General features: G+C 41.3%; 1 protein-coding gene across 1 annotated transcript in view; it reads right to left on the bottom strand.

Moving 5' to 3' along the window:
• The window catches only part of cass4 (Cas scaffold protein family member 4), a 106,933-nt gene extending 84,338 nt beyond the window's left edge, over window positions 1-22,595 (bottom strand). The window contains exon 1 of the mRNA XM_060836273.1: window positions 22,272-22,595. Coding sequence (XP_060692256.1) covers window positions 22,272-22,319 — 48 coding nt within the window. The 5' untranslated portion in view covers window positions 22,320-22,595. The remainder of the gene's footprint in view (window positions 1-22,271) is intronic.
• Between the last annotated feature and the right edge of the window lie 2,821 nt (window positions 22,596-25,416).

Raw genomic sequence — 25,416 nt, 5'->3', positions numbered from 1 at the left:
TTATATATTTAAGATCTATTTTTATATTAATGTTTGTGCTTGAAAGTTCTGTTTATTTTTGTAAATTTGTCAAAATATTAAATTTCTAATAAAAATATCTTAAAAAAAAAAGAAGTTAGGATGGAACAGAAAATGAATTTTTTTCTTACTTAAAATGATTTATTTTTCTTTATAATTTATGTAGAAAAAATGGCGCTGTGTAATGGAGACTTACATATGTTTTACTGTATTTTCAGAAACACATTAGATTAGATTCCCTAAGGTGTGGAAACAGGCCCTTCTGCCCAACAAGTCCACACTGACCCTCCGAAGAGCAACCCATCCAGACCCATTTCCCTCTGACTAATGTACCTAATGCTATGGGCAATTTAGCATGGCCAATTCACCTGACCTGCACATCTTTGGACTGTGGAAGGAAACCGGAGCACAGACACTGGGAGAATGTGCAAACTCCGCACAGACGGTTGCCCAAGGTTGGAATCGAACCTGGGACCCTGGTGCTGTGAGGCAGCAGTGCTAACCACTGAACCACAATGCCATGTAATAATAAATTATTATTATTATTATTATTACATCACATTTTAAAGCAAATTCAGTCTCTCAAGAGTTCTTACTCTCACTCGAGAGTATAATTACATCGCATGGAAACGAAGAACAATCTGCATTTATGTAGCATTTTTCAGAATTTCAGGTTTGCCCCCAAAGCACTCTACAGGCAATTAAGAACTTTTTGAAATACAACTGCTGTTGCAATGCACATAACCACAACAGCGGAATCGTGTATAGCAAGATCCCACAAACAGAAATTAATTTCTTCTTTAGCAGTGTTGGTTGAGTGACAAAAATCGGTCAGAGTATTGGGGAGATCTTAGGTAAACACAGCCTCAGTTCAACATCTCACCCAACACTCACTGACTCTGACAATGCAGCATTCTGTAAAGCACTCATGTGTCATGGAGTGGTGCCTCTGGAATGATCTTGGAATATACAACCTTCTGTTGAGGTGAGAGTACTACAAACTAAGTGATGACTGACACCTGCATCTTTAACCTGTTTCAGCAGCAATTGTCTCTTTTGCCCCTCAGGATCATTTTTCACACCAGATACCCTCTCCATTCATATAAGCCAGATCTTTAGCATTTCTGTAAAGTGATTGTGTTCAATCCTGGACTTTGATGGACCTTTACACTTTGGGACGCAGTGAATCAACAAGACATTTAAATCAACAAAATAAACCCTCCTCCCTTAAGGAAACTGTTAGCAATGTTATGGCATGTTAATTAAATTGTATGATACCTCAGGGAAGGGCATTATCACTGAGAGAATGTAGGTGTTCCCCAAACTGCTCGCCCTTCTTCTGCAGTTATGTTTGCACCCAGATGTCTTTAAAGAGCAAAGCATTCAGTGGCCACCAGGCCCCCCAGGCCTTTTCAGAGAAATGGGGGTTGGAGTATTTGTTTCCCCTTTCAACTCCATTTTGATTTAATCCTCTCCCTCTTTCCTAACCCACACCTGGAAAACTGAAAAGAAAACTGAAAAACTGAACACAATACTCCAAGTGTGGCCTCACCAACCTCCTGTATAATTGCAACATAACTTCCCAAATTCTATACTCAATGCCCTGACTGATGAAGGCCAGTGTGCCAAAAGCCTTCTTCACTGCCCTGTCTACCTGTGACTCCACTTTCAGAGAACCGTACACCTGAACTCCAAGGTCCCTCTGTTCCACTACATTCCTTAAGGCCTTACTATTCACCATGAAACTGTTACCTTAATTTGACTTTCCAAAATACAGGATCTCATAGTTATCTATATTAAACTTCATTTGCCATTTCTCGGTCCACTTCCCCAGCTGATCAAGGTCCTGCTGCAATTTCTGAAAATCGTCCTCACTGTCCATGGTACCAACTATTTTAGTGTCATCAGCAAATTTACTCATCATACCTTGGACATTCAATCCAAGTCATTGGTATTGTTTCGATTTCAGATAGAATATAGAAGCAGAACCTTGGAAATCCACTGTTGAATGACCAGAGGGCTCAAGTCCAAGATGATTGGCAAGAAAACAGAGGCAACATCTCTTTTCACAATGGGCTGGGGTTAATGGGTCTCTGCTCAACCCTCATTAACCCCCACAAATCCACCTCAGCTAAATAATTGGTTGTGGAGAGGAGGGTGAAGGAGACAAGATGAAGAAGACATATCACACAGTCATTTAATATTTGACTTGTCATTATTAAACAGGAGCCAGGACTTGCACCCCTCAGGAACTAAATGTCCCACTTCAGAGAACTGCTGGCCAATGAAAACCAGTACCTTACCAAGATAGATGTACTCAAGATATGTTGGGAGATTCCCTTGTCTACCCAGATAGAGGGAATCTCAGCTTCCAAAACACTGGAAGAGTTATCCCAATGTTGAACCATGCCATAGTGATCCTGAAATATCACAGCCACCTTTCAAATGCTGATGTTCCAGGTGGTGGCAGGTTAATCTAACAGCTTACTGTACCTAGTCAACCTCCTAGTGTACAGCACTCTTAGGACAACTGGTATCCCTCTTCCTGCAAATATAGTTGGTCATTCAGTGGCTTCAGTTGGGTGCTCTCTGGGGGAAGCCTGTTGGCAAGACTGTGCATGCCTCTCCCCCACCCACCATCAATTATGTAATTGTAGTCAATGTAGAGGCGCACTTTACCCCTTAGATTCGATGTTTCCCCTCCACAACCAAATGACCAGCAGAAGAACAATAGATCCAACCCATTGAGTGGTTGTATAACTCAATAGAAAGCTACAGTGCATGTCCTGTCTTACTGAAATTATTTGTTTTGTTGTAAACTGTGCTTTTCCCAATATTCCAAAGGGACATTCAGGTATACCTGCCGTTTGTCTTGGTTATTGTATCCTTAACGCTTTGCATCGTTGATAATTATGATTAATATTTCCTGGTCAAGGCAACAATTTGTTCAAGCGTTTATTCCACTGCATTCTAATGTCCAGGGCATCATGTGAGGGCAGTAAACTATATGTAAGTATGAGGACTTTTGTCCACCTCCTGGACTAGCTGGGCAGTGAGGCCACACTCCTGTTTGCTGACAGGAGTGCAGCAATCAGTGGAAGGTAGCTGACGAAAGATCCCAAAGATTCATTGGGATTGCGGGGTGAAGAGAGGACCAGATGTGGTTATGATCCCTTTTGACATTCACTTGTCCTCCCTTAAGTATGAAGAATGGCTGACAGAGGAAAGTAGAGAAGGGAAGCTAGCTCCAGAGGAGGACAGAAAGCTGGAAAGGAAGTAAAAACAAAAAGCCAAGTTCCAAATGGTGGAAGGATTTTATCACCTGAATGTGAACTGAGTTTGTTTGAAATCTGGATCCATTTTTCGTCAAGACAGAATCTGAGAATGACCCCTGTTCAACCAGGCTTGGGATGATATCTACTTCAACTTCATTTACCATGTTGATGTTAATAGGCTTATTTAATCACCCCTAATCTTTGAAGAAAGGGTTTTTGAAATTAGCCAACACCAGGAGACATCAGAAAGGCATCCTCTACTCTTGGGGACAATGAAGCAGTTTTATTTTAGTTTGAATTGAACCTGAGATTATGTGTGAGAGTTCCGACCAACATCAGGTGAACCCGTGTTTGATGGTCTGTTTAGAGTCATCAAGAAGCTGGAGGAAGTGAATGATCTGATTGATACCCCATACTGGGGGAGCAAGCTAAGGCTCAGTCATGATAAAGCAACACCATCACCGAGGAGGGAGTCAAGTAGCTAATGGTCTGTCCAACTATCACTGAGCTAGAGACAAGGGTAGTAGCATGGATGAATTGGAGGGAGACTTGAGTGAGGCCCACATTGAACCCTGACTAACCAATACAGAAATGGTAACAAACTTCACCCACCTCAGTACGGAGCAGTGAGCAGATTTTTTGTGGCTGTTTCCTGCACATAAGGATTCATGCAGGGATAAACCAGGCTATACCATTCCAGTTTTACATGAATTGGAGAGGCCCTTCCCATAAAGAAATGTCACTATTGGCTAGGCCCAGAAAGTCTGGAGTAGGTTGGGGAGATGGTTAACTCCAGTCTAGAGGACAGACTAAAGGAGCCCAGCAACAACACTAGCTGGAGCTTTTCAGTTGTGCTTATTCCCAAGTCGGATGGTACCACAAGGTATGCATTAAACACTGAAAGGTTAATGCAATGATCCAATCTATCTCATAGAGTCATAGAGATGTACAACACGAAAACAACACATCCATGCCGACCAGACATCTTAACCTAGTCCCATTTGCTAGCACCCTCCCATATCCCTCTAAACTCTTCCTATTCATATACACATCCAGATGCCTTTTAAATGCTGTAATTGTACCAGCCTTCACCAATTCCTGTGGCAGCTCATGCCATACACGCGCCACCCTCTGTGTGAAGAAGTTGCCCCTTAGGTCTTTTTATATCTTTCCCCTCTCGTCCTAAACCAATGCCTTCTAGTTCTGGACTCCTCCACCCCAGGGAAAAGACTTTGTCTATTTATCCTATCCATGCCCCTCATGATTTTATAAACCTCTATAAGGTCATCCTTCAGCCTCCGATGCTCCAGGCGAAATAGTCCAGCCTATTCAGCCCCTCCTTCTTGCTCAAGTTTTCCAACCCAAGCAGCATCCTTGTAAATCTTTTCTGAACCCTCGAAGTTTGCATCAATAGGATAGGCAAAGCAGCCTGCCTTATTAAGATAAATGTACTGTAGAAATAATGCAACATTCCCTTATCTGCCCAGAGGGAGGAAATCTCTGCTTTCAAAACTCTGGAAGAGTTATACCACTATTGAACCATGCAACAGTGATCCTGAAATATTACAGTCACACTTAAAATGCTGATGCTGCAGGTAGTGGCAGGTTTATCTACCTGCATACTGTACCTAGTTAACCTACTGGTGCATAGCACTCTTAGAACAACTGGTATTCCTCTTCCTGCAAATACATCAGCCAACCTAATGGTCAATCTCAAAGAGAGAGTTTGCTAAGACCCATGTGACCTATCCTGGACATGGATGAGTACATCCCAAGGCTTCAAAGGCATAGGCAGTAGCACTGTTCACAACTCTCACAACAACGTGAGAAATTCTGAGATTTTTGGGAATGTGTAGAGTCTAACAAAATTTAGTCCAAAAGTTCAACTGCAAAGCTAATAGACCAACCACAGAGATAAAACGGAGGTAAAATGAACTGAGAAATTCCAAACAGCTTTTGAAAAGCTGAAGGTAATTTTAATAAATGAGCTTATGCTCGGAGCTCTGAACTTTGACCAGCCATTTAAAAGAGCTAATGATGTAAGTGACATAAAGGTTGTCCTCATTCAGGAAGATGGGATACTTCTCCAAAACAAAATGAAACACACCTCAGTAATGGTATTCCACAGTACAGCAGGAAACCCTGTGTTTATTACTGACTGTCAAACATTTTGAATTATATGTTTGAAATGGATACAAAGAGACTTCAATCTATACTGACGGCAACCTATTAACATTCGAGACCCAGAATGATGGGTTATAGCTGTTGGAGTATGTTGCTTCAATTGTACCAGCTAAAAGTCACTCAAGTTGCCAGGAAATCAAAAGTGATTGCAGACATCCTGTCTAGAACTTAGAAACACTCAGTCATAACAGAACAGATGTAGATGACCAAGCCTACGGGAATTAGCATGCACATACCTTTGTTTTTGATTTTTTTCTTTCTTTTTGCAATGAAATAAGAAATACAATAATTTCATTCATTGTGCAGAAGACATGTTATGACTATGGACCATTACTTGTGGGCAAGACTGAGCATTTAATTTCCTTTTTTTTAAAGGAGATCGAACCAAAAGATAACTGCAGAAATAAAAACAGTGGCTATAGGAAGAGGAATTCTGGAATGTTACACCTGTCAGGAGTCAGGGAAATTTCACATGGAATGATAAAAAAGGATGAGACAATGAACAGCTGGCTGTTAAATCTTCTCAGCGGCAGGCATATTTGTATTTAGCCTTCCGGGGTATACAAGAAATGAAGTTAAAGGAGAACTTTAACCCTGGACGGTGTGTGTAAGTGATTTGACATTCTCATGCATGGATTTGCATGTTATGAAGATCACGGCCTAGAAAATAGCTATTAAATGCCTCTACACTGCAGGTAAAGAAAGGAGAAAATCTCTTTCTCTCTCGCTGAGTTCTGCCAGCCAGCCATAGTCAAAAAAAGGACAAAATCCTTTTTAAATTAACCATGTTCTGACTGGGATGGTGGGAAAATAAAGAAGGGGAGCAAACTTATTGCTCCACATCCAGGAGCGTAATGAATGTGGTAGCCTATCTAGGCTTTAACTATTTGGGAAACCTTCCTCAGACTATGCCATAACAAAACCTAGGAAAAGGCAGCAGAGGCACTATTACATAGATAGATATACACTCCAAAAAGCAAGCTTATTTTTAATGAGTTGATGAAATTATTTGATGAAGTAACAGATTGGGTGGATTATGGTAATCCTGTAGATGCAACATGTTTGGAATTCCAAAAATATTTTCAATAAGGTAGTCCTGAGTGCAGATGTGGAATTAGGGGATAAGTAGCAGAATGGTTAGGAAGCTGCTACAAAACTGAAATCAGAGAATGTCCTGAAGGTAATTATTGAGATGGACAATTAATGGTAAATGCTGTTTCTCAAGGACCAGGGACTTGATCCTTGCTGGGAGAAGTGTTGTCCATAAATGAGCAGGACTCAGGATTTGCAAGTATGATTTCAAATTTGCAGATAACACCAAAATAAGGGAATAGGTTGTGCTATGACAAGGTATAAGTCAAGATGGCAGCAGTGTAGCTGCTCAGACTGTTTGTGTCCGTCTGCGTTCATTTCTTTATTCTTTCATCTTACTTTTGCTTTATCTTTTCTTTTCATTATCTTTTAAGATGTTGGCTTTGGTGAGGCATCAGGGACAAGTCCTGCCTGGGTATGTTCTGGGTACCCGGGAATTGGAGACTGTGAGCAAGTGCAGCCTGGGTATGTACTGGGTACCCAGGAATTGGAGACCATGAGCAGGTGCAGCCTGGGTATGTTCCAGGTACCTGGGGATGGGAGACTGTGAGCAGGTGCAGCCTGGGTATGTTCTGAGTACTTGGGGATTGGAGACTGTGAGCAGGTGCAGCCTGGGTATGTTCTGGGTACCTGGGGATGGGAGACTGTGAGCAGGTGCAGCTTGGATATGTTCCGGGTACCTGGGGATGAGAGACTGTGACCAGGTGCAGCCTGGGTATGTTCCGGGTACCTGGGGATGGGAGACTGTGAGCAGGTGCAGCCTGGGTATGTTCTGGGTACCTGGGGATGGGAGACTGTGAGCAGGTGCAGCCTGGGTATGTTCTGAGTACTTGAGGATGGGAGACTGTGAGCAGGTGCTCACATCCCATGAATGAAGAAAAAAAATTTAAGATTGATAAAGTTCTGAAATCTCACCTAATCTTGAGGAAAGATACCAAAAGGGAGAAAAGACAGTGAAAAAGTTTCAGTTGCAGCAACTTCTACTGTTACTTGTTGGGACTGGTAGCAGAGAGAACAAGCAAAAGGTGGATGGACTGATAGATAGACCGAAAGAAATGCAGAAGAGACAATTTAGGTTCTTATCACCAATTGTCTGTTTATTAGAGATCTCTTGACAAAGTATTCAAATAGCAATTGTATAGATTTACCCAGTGAATGTCTACATAGTCAATATTCTATATGTTTTGCCTGGTGCCAAATAAATCAGTTTGCAAACAAAACCAAAGTTGTTTACTGTCAAATCCAATATTACAAGAGTATGTATTTGTAAGAAACAGAAACCACAAGGAAGTTTAATCATTACATTTCCAGACTCTCTGACCATGTTTGTAGACATCAAGGAAGCATTGGCACATTGGTTGCAGTATACCCAAATTAATTGTCTAACACATAAATTTACAGTTTAACTTTAATATTATTTCCTTCTGAAAGAAGTAGAAAAGACATAACATTTTTGGATTTAGAAGCATCCGGTCTAGACTCAGAAGCACTTATGTAATTCACCAGATGTATGTCCCAATATGAAGCACAGTTGTAATCTTTTCCAAGTATATGTGATTTCTCATGAAGAAAAGAAAGACTCGTATGAATTCCACATCTTTCACCATTTGGGGATATCCCAAAGCCAATGAATTACTATTTAAAATGTAGTTGCTGTTGTAATGTTACCTGAATTATATACAGTGGCACTACAACATCATTTTCACACTTCACGTCCCCTGTTATTCCTAAGTCACACTGGAAACAGGTGCTTCTTTTTGTTAAAATTGAGTTACATTGCCATTTGATTAAGGTTTCTAATCTGCATCAAGAGGTAAGGTTTGGTAATGCTGAGGGTTTACTGTAGATAAATGTAAAATTGTTTACATGAAGTTAGACAATATGAAATGTGTACCAGGCAATAAGATCTGATTTTAAACAGTGTCAGAATTCGTGATATTAAGAAAATCTAACACACCAGGATATGATTATTACCTCTCCCAAGAGTGAGGACATCATTAACATTTTGAGAGAGGAGAACTGATTTTAATCTAAAAACTAACCAATTAAATTAAAACTGAGGTTGAGGAATATTAGAAGAGATATGGTATGTGGTAGACAGAAAAGGCCTCCCACATTGTTGTAGCCGATTATAAAGAAGTGGAGCCCCAGTTCCTTAAGGGATGTTCTCATGCTTCGGTAAATTTAAACGAGTTTGTTTCCTATCCAGAAGGAGATCCCCTTTTGATCTAAACCAAAGTGAAACAACCAAGGCCCTGGCCCTTAAAGGTATGCTATCTGAAGCAGGCCGTTTCAGAGACAAAATTAAGTCATGAATGATGGATTGGAACTGAATGCAGCAGGTACTTTATCAAATACATCAGCATTAAACATGCAAACATTCCTCATTAACACTACAATATTTGAAAGAAAGAACATGCAATAATTCTGTGCTTTTCATAAATTCAGTGCTTCACAGCCCATTTTTTAAAAAAAAAACAACACTCAGTAAGTCTGGCAGCTTCTGTGAAGAGAGAAATAGAGTTAACGTTTCAAGTCGAGTATGTCTCTTCAGAATTGAAAGGTGTTGGAAACTGGGTTCCTTATACTTTTGACAGAAGCTGGGGAGGACCAAGGGGGCAGATAATGTAGAGACGCAGTACAAAAAACAAACAGATGGTGAAAGAGAGAAAAAATGTAAACTGGACGTTAATTAAGGTGTGAAAGGTAGAAAATGGGTCCCCGGTACATCAATGATGTCTTACCAGAACAATGATAGGATTCCCCTTGACCTCACTTTCCACTCTGCTAGTCGTCATAATCAAAGACTCATCCTTTGCCATATCCAGCAGGGTGACACCATCAAAACACCTTTCCCACCCCTCCACTACACCATTCCACAGGGACTATTCCCGCTGTGACACATTGGTCCAGTCCCTCCATCACTCCCAACACTTCCCAGCCTCCTCATGGCACTTTCCCATGTAATCTCAGAAAGTGTATCACTTGCCTGTTGACCTCCTCCCTCCAGCCTGTCCAAGGCCCTAAATACACTATCCTAGTGAAGCAGTGTTTTGCTTATACTTTTATCAATTTAGTGTGCAGCATTCGCTGCTCACAATGCAGTCTCTTTTACATTGGTGAGACCAAACACAGACTAGGTGACCACTTTGCGGATCACCTCTGCTCTGTCTACAGGAATGACCATGACCTTCCAGTGGCTTACTATTGTAATAAACGAGCTTGCTGTTGTGCCAACATTTCTGCCCTGGATTTTCTAACACCTTTCAGTTCTGAAGAAGAGTTAAATTGGACTCAGCACAGATGCTGCCAGGTGTTTTCCAGTCCCACTCTAATCCAGAATCTGGTTTCCAGCATCTGCTGTCGTTGTTTTTACCACACAGATGCTGCCAGACCTGCTGAGCATTTACAGTGCTCTGTGTGAGTCATCCTTGCCCTATTCAGGTGAATGTGCAAGATGACTCAGTCAAAGGCATGTGTGCTGCTTTATCAGCACCATCAACAAAGTGATTGTGATCTTTTACCACATCTGTTGTTTCTGTTTTGCATGCAATGTAAATTTATTTAAAAACTAATAAATTATTGCAGATGCTGGGAATCTGAAATAAACTCAAAGAATGCTAGAAAAACTCAGAGGTTTCTGGCATCTGTAGAGAGAAAGCAGAATTGACAATTTGGGTCCTGTGACGCTTCTTCAGAACTGAACAGGGCAAGTTGTATTTCACATAAAACATTTCACTATAGGATGTCACCTTTGACATGTTGAATTCCCTCTGTACTGCCCTGGAACTTTGGCCTTAACTATATGGGGTATGAACAACTATGCTCCAACTAACCCCCAACACCAATGCTTTCTGATTCAAAACTGGGAATGTTATCTGTGTTTCCATTATTTGCAGACATCAAATGTTTTCACAATTCCCCTTTCCTGAGCAGATCTTATTCAGTATTTGGAGACTGTAAGGTTAGACGGATATGATGAAGGTGTGTTTTAGATGGTATTAATAGTCATTTTGAAAAGCAAGTGATGGTGAAACTGATAAAATGTCACTTGACTGAATCAAACTAGGAGAGTGTGAGATCTCTTCAGATTGTGTTTGAAATATGACAGAAATAGACAGAATATGACAGAATCTTTCAGTCACGAAGTTTCTTCCAAAACACAGACTTTGGCCAAGCATGATTGAGTGGACTTTCTAAAGAATATATTGGTGCGCACGTAATTGTTATGAAGCTGCTTTATATTTAATATTTCTTTAATGACTTGAATTTGAAGAATGACTATACAATTCTACGAGCTGTGAAAATATCGCCCTGGATTTTTAAAAAAGTGTTTCTTAAAAATCATGTGACTTGCAATAATTGCTGGTCTTAAGCTCACTTCAAAAAAGTGCACCGGACCGCCTTATGACCGAGTTTTACGGCTGTCCTGTCTCCATAGTGTTTGCAGGCTTGATGTTTCTGTATTGGAATTACAGTAGTAGGTTAAACATTGCTAAGAACAGGCTGCCCAGCTTGAGTTTCCTGTTTCTGGAGTACTGTTGTGGTGAATCTAATATAAAACCTGACTGTTCTTCGGAAAAACAGAATAATTTCAAGAAGTCCTCAACATTGCATTGCTGAGCGAACTGTGTCTGTCCAATCCCAGAGACAATAATCCCTTGACCATATATATAGTCATAGAGGTCCACAGCACATAAAAATGTCCATCAGCCCATCACATCTGTGCCAGTCAGAAACAACCAACTAGCTATTCTAATTCTATTTTCAACCACTTGGTGCATAGCCTTGTATGCCTTGGTATAGCAAGTGCATATCTGCATCCTTCTTAAATGTTATGAAGGTTTCTGCCTCTAACAATATTATAGACATGAGTTCCAGATTCCCACCACCCGTTGGTGAAAAAGCTTTTCCTCACATCCCCTCTAAACCTTCTGTGCTTTACCTTGAATCCATGTCCCTGGCCATTGATTCTTCCAACAAGGGGAAAAGCTCTTCTTGTATGTTCCACCTATGCCCCTCATATTTTATACATCTCAATCATGTTCACCCTCAATCTCCTCAGTTCTATGGAAAAGAACCCTAATAGCTTTTCATAACTGAAACTCTCCAGCTCAGGCATTATTCTGGTAAATCCTCTCCATACCCTTTCCAGTGTCATCACATCCCTCCCAGAATGTGGATTCCAGAACTGCACACAATACTCTAGCTGTGGCCTAACAAGCAGTTTATACAGTTCCAGCACAACCTTCCTGCTCCTGAACTCTCTGTCTCAGCTAATAAAGGTAAATTGCCATATGCCTTCTTAACCACTTTATCCACTGGTCCTGATATTTTAAGAGACTGATGGACATGTACGCCAAGGGCCCTCTGATCCTTTGTGCTTCCCAAGGTCCTACCATTCATCATGCATTCCCTCGTATTGTTTCTCCTGCTCAAGTGCATCACCTCACACTTATCAGATTTAGTTACATGTGCCACTGATCAGCCCCTCTGACTAGTCCTGCGATATCCTGTTGTAATCTAAGGCTATTCACCTCACTACTTACCACCCCATCCATTTTTATATCATCTGTGAACTTACCAATTAACGCTCTTACATTTAAGTCTAAATCAAATACATGCAAGATCACCAAATTGACAGACTCCAGAACATTCTATACCTTGTCCTTCTTGCCTCCAAGAATAACCACCCTCATTCAGAGAGAGATTTTCTTTGTGAAGTGAATCTGTACAGAGAAAAACCTAGTTTCTCCCTTTACCTGAAGCACGTGTTTTTGTGTATGTACATTTTGGGTTAGTTAGAGGAGTAAAATGGTATGTGTGCATATATTGAACATTCTGTATCTTCAATGGATGGGTTTTGTTTTATAGTAAATCAATATATTTGTGTTTACTAAAGAAACCTGATTGATGAACCTTTTCATTCTGAGCCTAATGTAGAGAAAGTATATGATTGGCCATATCGGGACTTGGGTAAAACAGTTTTAAATTTACAACTGCTGAATGTTGAACTAAAGAAAGACAGTTGTAACCATTTGTGTCATTTATATATTAAAAATAATCAATTTTTAGCAGCATAGTCTGGCCTGTCGTTCAATTTGTGACTTTATATGAAAGTGGGTGGCATGGTGGCTCAGTGTTGCCACACAGTGCCAGGGACCCGGGCTTGATTCCACGTTCAGGCACTGTCTGTGTGGAGCTTGCACATTCTCTCCATGTCTGAGCAGGTTTCCTCCCACAGTGCAAAGATGTGCAGGTTAGGTGCATTGGCCATGCTAAATTGTCTGTAGGGTCCAGGGATGTGTTGGCTAGATGGGTTAGCCATGGGAAAATGCAGCATTAGAGAGATAGTGTAGGGGTCTGGGTGGAATGCTCTTCAGAGGGGCAGTGTGGACTTGATGGGCTGAAGGGCCTGCATTCACACTGTTGGGATTCTAGGATTTTCTCTTGGTCTTCAAGAGCATCTATGATTATGCAGAAGAAGTGATATCTAGGCCAATAGTCATCCTCAACTACCAAGATTGATATAAACTATCTGATTTATGTCATTGCTGTTTTCTGGTATCTTGCTGTGTGCAAATTAGCTGTCATATATCCAATATCATAATAGTAACTTCACTATGAAGCACGTAATTGCCTGTAATGTTCTTTTAATGTCCTAAGGTCTGGAATGGTGCAAGGACACATGTGCTTTTCATGTGCAAATCCTATGTGCTGGTTCATAATTTCTGCTGAAGTTGTTTACCACATGCTAGATAGGAAACAGTACTGTGTGTACCTCAGCTTCAGACTGAACAGTGCATTTCACACCTATAGAATTAGAATTTCAGGCAAAGCTGGCTTTGTCACAAGCTGTGAAAAAAATGTTGAAGGTTCTGTTCTTTGTACCCATTTTTCACAGATACAGGTTCCACTCCTTATCATTTGACTGTGCTAGAAGTGACTGTGAAGCCAATATAAGTTCACCTTGTTGATATTGTGAAATCCAGTTGGGGTGAGCCAAAAAGAAAACAGAAGAGAAGGTAAGCTAAACTGGGAAGGTGCCAAACTAGAACTTTAAAAATATCTCTATTAAGTATCTGACGACATTTGAACACAGAAACCCAATGGGGCTCTGAGCCAGACAGGGACCAAATTGCTGTTTCCCCCAGGAAGATTGCACAGACAAGTAGAACTCAGACACTATTAAGGTAACATCTATTATCTGTACGCTCCAATCAACCCCACCTTCCAGTTGCCAGCCATTTCAACTCCCCCTCCCACACCTGACAAAATGTCTATCCTGGACCTCTTCCATCATCAAAATAAAGTCACATGCAAACTGGAGGAAGAATACTCTCATCTTCCACCTTGGGAACTTACAACCATATGGCCTTAAAATAGAATTCACCAAATTCCAAATCTTCCACAACCCCACCTCATCCCAGGTTCAGCCTTCCCTTTTTGCCCCACCCCCTGGACCTGACTTAACCTGTCATCTTCCTTCCCACCTATCTGCTCCCTCCGTCCCACCAATCAATCACAATCACCTCCTACCTGCATCCACCTATCCCCATCCCACTTACCTTTCCCCAAGCTCCACCCTCTTTCTATTTTTTTCTCAGCCCCTTTCCCTCTCACCAGTCCTGATGAAAGGTCGACTCCCCTGTTCCTTTGATGCTGTTTGACCTGCAGTGCTTTTTCCAGTTCCACACTTTATCGACTTAGACTCAGAACCACAAATAGTCCCAACCCCTGTTTATAATGCTCCTACAATGTGGAAGCAGGCCTTTCAATCCATCAAGTCCGCACTGATTTTCCAAATAACATCCCATCTGCACAATCTATCCTTGTAACTCTGCATCTTTGTACATCTTTGGACTGTGGGAGGAAACTGTAGCACCTGAAGGAAACCCAGGTAGCAAACGTGCAAACTCCACACAGTTAGTTGCCTGAGGCTGGAATTGAACCCAGGTCCCTAGCACTGTGAGGCAGCTGTGCTAATCACTGAGCCACCGTGCCTCCCTAACATGTAGAGATAAAATAATATTCCACAACTTGCTTCTAGTTTCCAACAGCTCAGCCACAGGAAACACAAGGAAACACAATAGTTTAATTCCTTAGATTCCAAGTGTGAACCCCTATGTATGTCACACTATCACTATAGTTGAGGACAATTTAGTCTCATTAATTAATTTTCTTGTGCAAATGCAACCCAATACTCAGCTATTTACTATAATGAGTCAAAAAGTATGGTACTAGAAAAGCACAGCCAGTCAGGTAGCATCCGAGGAACAGGGATGACATTTTGAGCATAAGCTCTTCATCCTGATGAAAATCTTATGCTCCAAACTTCAACTCTCCAGCTCTTCAAATGCTGCCTGATCTGCTGTGCTTTTCCAGCGCCACATGTTTTGACTGATATCCAACATCTGCAGCCCTCACTTTCTCTTATTTACTAGAATGCTCCAGTGAAGTGTCAGGGATCCTAAGCAAACCTTTGCACAGACTGTTGACAAGGTCAAAAGGCCCTGAAATCGAACCCACAACCGCTGCTGCACTTTTATTTTGCAAATTGGTCGAAACTATTATGATTTATCACAACATTTGGGATTCAAAAATCTATTTATTCTATTCAAGTGACCAGCTCATTCCCTTCTCTGCCTTTAAACCATTTTGGAATGTACTTTAAAAGCAGAACATAACCATGACTAGATGAGACTCCTTTTCATAATTTAAATTTCACCTTGAAGTTAACTGATATGCATATCAAAGTAATACTGTTCTCAGGGCTCACTAACCACCAAAACCTACTGACAGGAACTCACAAGGTATAATTTTATCTCTCTTTCCCGTTATCAAAGTCTTTGATACTTATTAGTGGATTCCACGTGTAGACATATCTACCTCCATGATGGGAGCAATTTGCCTTTTAACTAACTGAGTAACATTAACCTCCTTCCTCTGGTTGTACCTGATCTCTATTTGTCATAAGCTCTCTACTGTGCTTGAGCTCCCAACGTTGCATTGAAATCTTTCTTAACTACAAAATGCCCCCTTGTTGGACAAACAATAATAGTTCTTGGATATTCTGATGCACAGCCAAGTCTGTTATAATGCATTTCGGTTGTTGAGAGATAAACCTGTACGATGTCAATAGGCTTGTACTAGACATTTAGTTCCATCTTTCACTGCATAGATATTACTCCTGGCTGCTGAATCTGGAAAAATGAGATCACAGTCTCTGAATGAGGGGTCAGTCACTTAAGACTGAAGGTGTTTGCTCAAAGCATCAGGAATCTTTTGATTTCTGTCGTCCAAATTGCAGTGGATACGCACTACTACATATAATCAAAGCAGGGTTTGATATTGTGTACAAATTTAAGGAGATAAGGAGTTAATAATGGACTTGCAGTGGTAGATCAGCTGATCTTGTTGAATGTCAAAGCAAGCTCAAAGGGCCAACTGATGTACTCCAGCTCCTCTTCCATGTGTTTATGTGCTAGGCACTATGCATCTCTAAGCAGAGAGACTTGCGCCTCATCCCAGTCTCTTTTGTATGTCTTTTTGCTGCACTTTTTATGAATGAGTGGAATTAAAAGAAAAAACGTTTATTTACAGAGGAACTTTCATGAGGCCATTCTAACATATAATACAGTTAATAAAGTACAGTGGAAGTGGAGTCATGGTCATGCCTTTGACAGCTGTGTTTCACTGTGGTTTACTGAGTCAGAAGACATAAGTGCCACTGCTAGAATGTGCACGGAAATCAAAGCTAAAATTCCCATGCGGTACTGAGCTATTCTTATTTTGAAAATGAGTAGTGTTCAACTTCATGATTAACTCTGTTTCTCTCTCCACAAATACTGTCAGAGTTGCTACATTTTCCCACCACTCTCTGCTTTCATTTCAAATTTACAACAACTACAGTCATTTGCTTTTACATAAGTGGGTTATTCCTGGTGTGGCTTGGCCAATATTTATCTATTTATTTTCATTTATAATCTCATACAACACGGAAACAGATCCGTTGGACCAACCAGTCCATGCTGAACATAATCCCAAACTAAAATAATCCCACCTGCCTGCTCTTGGCCCGTATCCCTCCAAACCTTTCCTAGTCATGTACAGAGGAACCTTGATTATTCGATTAACCGAACTTCGGATCATCTGAACAAGGTCACAAGGTCAGATGCATGGCTGACTATGTTATCCAGTATCAATTATCCGGCATTTGATCAACTGAACGAAATACTTCCCGCCCATGTTCTTCAGATAATCAAGGTTCCTTTATACTTATCCAAATGTCTTTTAAATGTTGTAATTGTACCGTACCCACATTCATCACTTCCCAAGGAAGTTCATTCCATGTGCAAACCACCCTCTGTATAAAACATTTGCCCCTCATGTCTTATTTAAATCTCTATCCTCGCACCTCCTAGTCTTGAAATCCCCAATCCGAGGGAATTTCCTTTTGTAAATAGGCCATGCTATCTTCATCAAACTCCAAGTTCATGAAGTTCAACTTTTAAATGACTCTCAAACATTTTCGAGGATTAAAACAAAAGTTTGATTTATACAAGCAGATGGGTGGGGGGATTATCCCACAGCATTGCAAAAACAGATGATCCGTTTATTATCAAATTGCTGTTTGTGAGAGTTTGCTGCGTGCAAATTGGTTCCTGTGGTTCTGACATTATAATAGTGAGCATCCTTTACAGAGTACATTTTGGCCATAAAACACTATTTCAAATGATCCTGTGATCACAAAAGGCAGTACTTCAATGCAAGGTCTTCTTTCTTTAATTGAGGAAACTCAGAAGATACTTTGCGTGCTGCAAGTTCTCACAAGCAGAAGTATGATCATAAAGAAATAATCGGTTTTGGTGAATATTGAGGATGCTGAAATAAAAGCAGAAAGTGCTGGAGGAACTCTGCTGTTTTAATGGCATTGTTTGATGGATAAATTCTGGAGAGCAACTCTCAGTGCTATTCTGCACAATGTGGTGTGTGAGCTACCAGCTATGCATGGCTGATATTGGCCTTTGTTTAATTTATTTGAGAAGGGATGCAGGCAGGGGTGTTTACTGTCACCCATGCTCCTTGATGCTGTGGAAGACAGGACACTGAGAATGGTGCAGAAGAAGTATGAAAGAGATGTGGATGCTTCATAGGATATTGTAGAACATAGAATCTCAGTTATGCACGTGACACCATGCTCAGCCGGAACAAAGGAAAAGCCTGAAATGATGGCAGTGTTCATCAAAAGAGACAACAAGTCACATGGACTGGACATAAATGAGTCAAACACCAATCTTATGGACCTAAGTGACAAAAGAAAAGTCAAGATTGGAAGAATCGAGATACAGGCAAGTGGACAGATTCAAGTACTTTAGCTCGAGCATCAACAAGAATGAAATCCAGGTTAGATTAGCTGCAGCAAGAGGTGATAGCAATTCCTTAAGTCTTTGAAGTCCAAAAACATCAGCACAAAGCTGAGCAACAACTGTGGAGTTGGACCCGGAAGAAAGAGGATGAGAGAAGCAGAACAGCTTCAGAAGGGAAGCTCTGGTCTGGGATGTTCAGAATGAGCTGGGCAGACAGCAAGATAAATGATTGGGTTAGACAAATAGCAAAAGTTGAGAATCAAAAGGATTTGCGAGGTACAGTTAGAGAGAGAAAGATAGTCAGGTACCAACATTAGAAACAAAGATTCAGCAGCCTTTTCCTAGCAACAATTGAAAAGAGAAAATGGGGTGGGGGAAAACAGAATAGGAAGAAAAAAAATCAGATGGATAATATTGAAATATGGACTGCAAGAGGCTGGAAGAAAGCCACAGAGGAAGTAAGATAAAGTATTAAAGTATTCCACCAGGGACAGTGATAACAACATATGGCAAACCCAGTCATAACTCCCCCCCCAAACAAAGGAATGCTAACTGTTTCACTTAAATCAATCTTCTCAACTCCAGGAAATATGGGCCTGGTTTACTGCTCAACCTCTTCCTATAGGACAACCTCCTCTTCCTGGGAACCAAGCCAATGAACCTTTGTGGCATTCCCTTTAGGGTAAGTGTGTTTTGATACAGTACTCCACAGTTTCTCTACTGCCATCACACCCTTCCTCGAATATGGTCACCAGCACTGCATGCACAACTCCAGTTGTGGTCTAACAGTGTTTTATATAGTTTCAACATAACATCCTTGCTCTTGTACTCTACAGCTCAGCTAGCAAAAGCAAACATAGCATATTCCTTTGTAATTATCTTATCTATCCCCACTGTTACCTTCAGAGGTCTATGGATATGCACACCAACGTCCCACTGATCTTCAGTACTTTCCAGGGTCGCACTATTCCTGAAGAAGGGCTTATGCCCGAAACGTTGATTCTCCTGCTCCTCGGATGCTGCCTGGCCTGCTGTGTTTTTCCAGCACCACATTTTTCAACTCTGATACTCCAGCATCTGCAGTCCTCGCTTTTGCCTGGGGTTGCACTATTCACAGTTTTGTTATGTTGGTTCTCCCCCCAGTGCATTTCCTCACACTTTGCTTAGGTGAATTCCATTTGTCACTGTTTTGCCCACTTGACCAGTCTGTTGATGTCTTCTTGCAGCTTATGGTTATCCTCCTCATTATTCAAACCCTACAATGTGGAAGCAGGCTATTCAGCCCATTGAGTCCACACTGAACCTCCAAGGAGGAACCCACCTACCCTATCCCTGTAACCATGTGTTTCCCAGAGCACCCAAAGGGAAATTCACACGGACACAGGGAAAATGTGTAAACTCCACGCAGATAGTTGCCAGGGGTGGAATCAAACCTGGGTCCCTAGCAGTATGAGGCAGCAATGCTAACCACTAAGCCATGGTGCCATCCTATTCAGCACCCTGCTGATTTTCTTGTCATCCATGAATTTCTTGGTTATATCCCTACATTTAAGTCCAAGTCATCAATGTACACCATAAACAGCAAGGACCCCAACACTGAGCCCAGTGGAACCCATTCGAAACAGACTTTCAGTCACAGAAACATCCCTCTACCAATACCCTTTGCTTCTTGCTTCTCAATTCTTCATTCAACAAGCCACTTTGCCTTGGATCCCATGTGCTCTAACTTTTTTGATTAGTCTGCCATGAGACATCTTCTCAAAAGCTGAAGTCCACATAGATTACATTAAACGCACTGCTCTCATCAACACTCCTGGTTACTTATTCACAAAATTTTGTTCAAATTCATTAAACACAACCTTCCCTTCACAAAGTTATGCCTATAATGCATTTAATCCCTGTCTCTCTATGTGCAGATGTATTCTGTCCCTCAGACTTCTTTCTAATAACTTTCCCACCACCAAAATTAGACTGACTGGCCTTTAAATTCCTTGTCTAGTTCTTCCTCCATTTAGCAGACTTCCAGTGCTCTGGCACACCTCCTGTAGTTGGAGAGAATTTGAAATTTACTGTGAGGGTTATTGATTATCTGCTGCCTTGTTTCCCTTTTCGGCCTGGGGTACAATTCATCTGAACCTGCAAGATTATCTTTTTTCTCAGACTGCCAAACCCTGGGTATTTACTTTCTATGAAAATTTCTTCCAGTCCTCCACTGTATGATTATACCTGTCATCCTATTCCTATTTGGGGTGCCACAGTGTCTCAGTGGTTAGCACTGCTGCCTCACAGCACCAATGAGCTGGGTTCTATTCCACCCTGGAGTTTGTACATTCTCCCAGTGTCTGTCCAAAAACATGCAGGTTAAGTGGATTGGCAATGCTAAATTACTTGTAGTGTCCAGGGATGTGCAGGTTAGGTGGATTAGCCTTGGGAATTGCAAGATTACAGGGATACAGTATGGGGGATGGGTCTCAGTGGGATGCATTTCAGAGGATTGCTGTGGATTCAATGGGCCGAATTGCCTACTTCCACACTGTGGAGACTCTATAATTCTATTCCCTTCTGATGACCAACACAAAGTATTCATTGAGGAACATGTTCTGATTCTCACACAGCTTAGGCACTACTCTTTCTCTAGTTGTTCTGTTTATCTGTTTAAAAAAAACTAAAACCAATGTTGAGCTGCCAATCTTGCTTATCTTTCAGCCATGTCTCAGTCATAGTTATGACACCATACTCCCACTTGCCTTTTTGTGCCCTCAGCTCATTTATTTTATTCCTCAGGCTCCTTGCATTAAAATATGTCCCATTTATCTTTGTTAAGCTCATTTAGAGTCATAGAGATGGAAACAGACCCTTCAGTCCCACTCGTTCGTGCCAACCAGATATCCTACACTAACTTAGTCCCATTTGCCAGCACTTGGCCCATATCCCTCTTAACCTTTTCTACTCATACACCCATCCAGATGCTTTTTAAATGCTGCAATTGTACCAGCCCCCACCACTTCCTCTGGCAGCTCATTCCCTACACGCACCACCTGCTGTGTGAAAAAGTTGCCCCTTAGTTCGTTATTAAATTTTTCCCCTCTCACCCTAAATCTATGCCATCTAGTTCTGGACTCTCCCATGCGAGGGAAAGACTGGATGTATCTCTACCTGGTATGGCAACTGTATCCTTCAAGATCGGAGACGGTTACAGAGAGTGGTGAACTCGGCCCAGACATACACAAAGGCCAACCTCCCATCTATCTACCAGGAATCCATCTACCAGGCCCGCTGTCAAGGAAAGGCAGCCAGCATTCTCAAAGATCCATCCCACCCTGACAATGCTTTTCTTTAGGCTCTACCAGCAGGGAGAAAGTATAGAAGCCTGAACTCACGATCCAGCCAGTTTCGAAACAGTTTCTAACCTACTGTTGTTGGAATACTGAATGGACTCACAAACTCCTAGCATTAGCCTGTACTTGTGTTTTGGTTTTTGCCGCTGTTTATCTATTACTTACTTATCTGTGCTAGTTAACTCTGTGATATACCTGTATTGCTCGCAAGACAAAGCTTTTCACTGTGCCTCGGTACACATGACAATAAATTCAATTCAATTCAAGACCAAATCTATTTACCCTATCCATGCCCTGCATGATTTTTCTTTCTTATCTAGCCTATGTTTCATTTACCTTTCCCACTCATATGCACAAGTTTTAACTTTTAATTCCACCTCAACTTCTCTCCCCTCTGAACTGCTTATCATGATCTCAACCCCATGCTAATCTATTTTAAATCAACCCCAACAGCACTTACAAACTTCCCCGTGAGGATGTTGGTCCTGTTCAGGTGCTCAGTCTGTTTTGAAGAGCTCAGTGTTGCACCAGTGAAGGAATAAATTGATTATTTTTTATATTATAAAATTCCAGAGGCAAAAATCTGCATGAACAAGGATATGGCTAGCATTTTGTCATGTTTTAAAACATTTCAAATGGTAAACATTCCATTGAAATGTCATTGGTACGGATGAAAAGGTAGGTGAGGTACCAAGAATCATCAGTGAAATGAACAATTCAATCTGCTTTATGCCAGGGTGGGATCAGATTAGAATTCCAACCAATTCATCTAGCAATACTCTTCCATCTTTGTCATCCATCTGATCTATATTTGAATCCTTGTTTAAGGCCTGATTTAAAGGGTTAAACAAGAGGTCAAAAAACAACCATAATAGGGAACAAAAAAAATGCAACCTCAAGTGTTACAAACTGCCTTTAATTTTTCTGTGAAAGCAGCAGATAAGACATTAGCTTTATTTATGTTTTCATTATGCTTTTAATAACATAAATCCTACCTGTGAACTGAGATTATCTATTGTAGTGGATCCAATTATTTCTGCCATTTTCAGTCCATCAAAAGGGTCCAAAATCAAAGCAGCTTCAAGACGGGACTCTTTTTCTCCCCCCAGCTGAGCTAGATCGTTACACTGACCATGCACTTTGCATGCCAGGCTGGTATCTGACTCCAAGTAGTTCACCACTTCTGCAATGGTGGGCAGCGGCCAGCTGGTGCACCTGCTATGGTTGCCGGGTTAGTGACCTTCCTCTCGATTCCTGTCACAAAGTCTCTTCAAAGGACTTCAAACACTGTCTCAATTTCGAACTGCTGCTCACCCAAACCCCCCTCCTACCCCCACCACCAAACGTCACCGTCAACTAGAAGAATCTAACACACTGCTGCTCCAGGATATACTTAACCACTATCTGGGCTCTGCAGACTTAGCCACAGCGCAAAAAAAAACAACTGTATGTGAGGGTGTAAATTCACCACTAGCCAACTCCATATTACAGTCATTGACGTGGTTGCAGGAAACCTCACTGTTCTTAAGTGGGAGGATCTTTGCCTTTAAAATCCACCTCCTTCATTGCATCAGGATTGTGTAAAGTTTGACGGAACTGTTTTCAGGAAGTTTGGGGTCCAGTTGTTTTCCAAGTATGTTTTCTGCTCAAAAGTCCATGCTGACTTGCCTTAATGAATCTATATTTGTCCAAGTGCTATCAAGCAGCACCAGCTCAGCAATAACTTGCTCAGTGACACTCAATTTGGGTTCCCCAGGACCACTCAGCTCCTGACCTCATTACAGCCTTGGTTCAAACATGAATCAAAGAGCTGAATTCCAGAGGGGAGGTGAGAGTGACTGCCCTTGGCATCAAGGCTGCAGTTAACCAAGTATGGCATCAAGGAGCCCTCGCAAAACTGGAGTCAATGGGTATCCCCAGGAAAGCTCTCCATTACTTGGAGTCATATCTGGAATAAAGAAAGATGGTTGTGTTTGTTGGAGGTCAGTCATCTCAGCTACAGGACTTCCCGAGGGTGGAGTCTTAGACCCAACCATCTGCAGTTGCTTCATCAATGATCTTCACTCCGTCATAAGGTCAGAAGTGGGGAGGTTAGCTGATGATTACACTATGTTCAGCATCATTCGTGACTCCTCAGGTACTAAAGCAGTCCTTGTTCAAATTCAACAAAATCTGCATAACATCCAGGCTTGGAATGAATAGAGGTAGGTATCATATGTGCCACATAAATGCCAGGCAATGACAATCTCTAGTAAGGGCCAATCTATCTACTTCCTTTTGATATTTAATGGAATTACCATTACTGAATCCCCCACTATCGACATCCTGGGGGTTATCATTGACCAGAAACTCAACTGAACTTGCAAAATAAATACAAATGTTCCAAGACTGGATCAGAATCTAGGAATACTGCAACAGGTAACTCACCTCCTAACTCCCCAAAGCCTGTCTACCATCTACCTACAAGGCATAAGTCAGGAGTGTGATGGAATACTCCCCACTTGGCTGGATGATTGCAGCTCCAACAACATTCAAAAAGCTTGACACCACCAAGGACAAAGCAGCCCACTTGATTGGCACAACATCCACAAACAATTAGTCACTCCGTTACCATTGCTCAGGAGCAGCAGTGTGTAGTATCTGCAAAATACACTGCAGAAATTCACTGAGGCTCCAAGAATAGTACCTTCCAAACCCACTATGTCCACTATCTGGGACAAGGGCAGCAGATACATGGGCAAACCGCCTGCAAGTTCCCCTCCAAGCCACTCATAATTCTGACTTGGAAATATATCCCTGTTCCTTTAGTGTCATTGGTTCAAAATCCTGGAATTCCCACCCTTAGAGAATTTTAGGTCTACCTACACCACATGAATTGCAGTAGTTCATGAAAGCAGCTCACCACCTCCTCTCAAGAGCAACTAGGCAACAGCAATAAATGCCTAATCACGCCTACACCTCATGAATGAATGAATATGCGACTGTTAATTTTGTTCTCCATCATTTATAAAGGCTATGTCACCAATGCAGTTAACCTGATTGGCCTCCAGTTATAAAAATGGCTCTAATATTTACAATGGTACCACAATCTGGATCTAATCAGGTTTGAAAATCACGGCCACTACCTCTGCAATTTCCAAACCTATTTCTCTCAGTAATCTTGAATACATCCCATCTGGTACTGGTGACTTATCAATTTCAAGTAAAGCCAGTCTTGCAAACATCTGTTTTTTATTCATTTTTCACTCATTCAGTGTCATAACTACTTTCTCATTCGGAATGACTCTCGCAAATATCTTCCGTCTTGGTAAAGATAGATGCAAAGTACTCACTCAACATCACAATCAGGCTATTTAGTTTCATTCATAAATTCCCTATTTTGCACTTGAATGATCCCACCATTCCCTTACTACCTTTTCATTATTAGGATGCTTGTACAGGTAGACAACCCTTTATCTGAAATCGCGAAATCTGAAAAGCTCCAAAGTCCAAAGGTTTTTTCGTGAAGTTTGTTTTCTCATTAACAAGGTTGTTTGGGTGCAAACAGTTAACCCAAGTCGACACCCACTCGATCCGTGTCACTCAGATGTGATGTGTGGGGGTGTGACTCAGCACTGACAGGCTTCAATTCTGTCTCAAGGCCCGTTTTACTGAGTGAGTCATACTGCTCCGGTGAGATTTTTGAAAATTTCACCATCAAACTGTCACTTGTTCTGGAATTTGAAAAATTCTGAATTCCAAAAACCAGCTGAGCATTTCGGATAAAGGATTGTGTACCTGTACTGTAGAAAATTTTCAGAATTTAGCTGCCAATCTCTTCTCATACTCTCTTTGACACAATTTCCACTCTCACTTCTCCCTGATCACACCATATTCAGCCTGCTTTTCACTTTCATTATCAAACCTGACATCACTTTGTCACCTGCTTCATCTTCTTCTCTAACTCTTTTATTGTCCAGGGACATCTGGCTTTATTTGCCCCACCTTTCCCTCTCTTGTAAATGCGCTGAAACAAATGTACCCTATTGTTCTGAATCAGAAACAGAAATTGCTGGTGAAACATATTGTGTACTATTGCGGGAAGAAAACAAAATCAACGTTCCAAGTCTGGGGACTCTTCATCAGGTGAATAAAGAGTCA

This window comes from Hemiscyllium ocellatum, chromosome 15, assembly GCF_020745735.1.
Source record: "Hemiscyllium ocellatum isolate sHemOce1 chromosome 15, sHemOce1.pat.X.cur, whole genome shotgun sequence".
In the NCBI taxonomy this organism is placed as follows: domain Eukaryota; kingdom Metazoa; phylum Chordata; class Chondrichthyes; order Orectolobiformes; family Hemiscylliidae; genus Hemiscyllium; species Hemiscyllium ocellatum.
The sequence above is the reverse complement of the archived record's forward strand: the minus strand, read 5'-3'. Positions and strand labels throughout refer to the sequence as shown.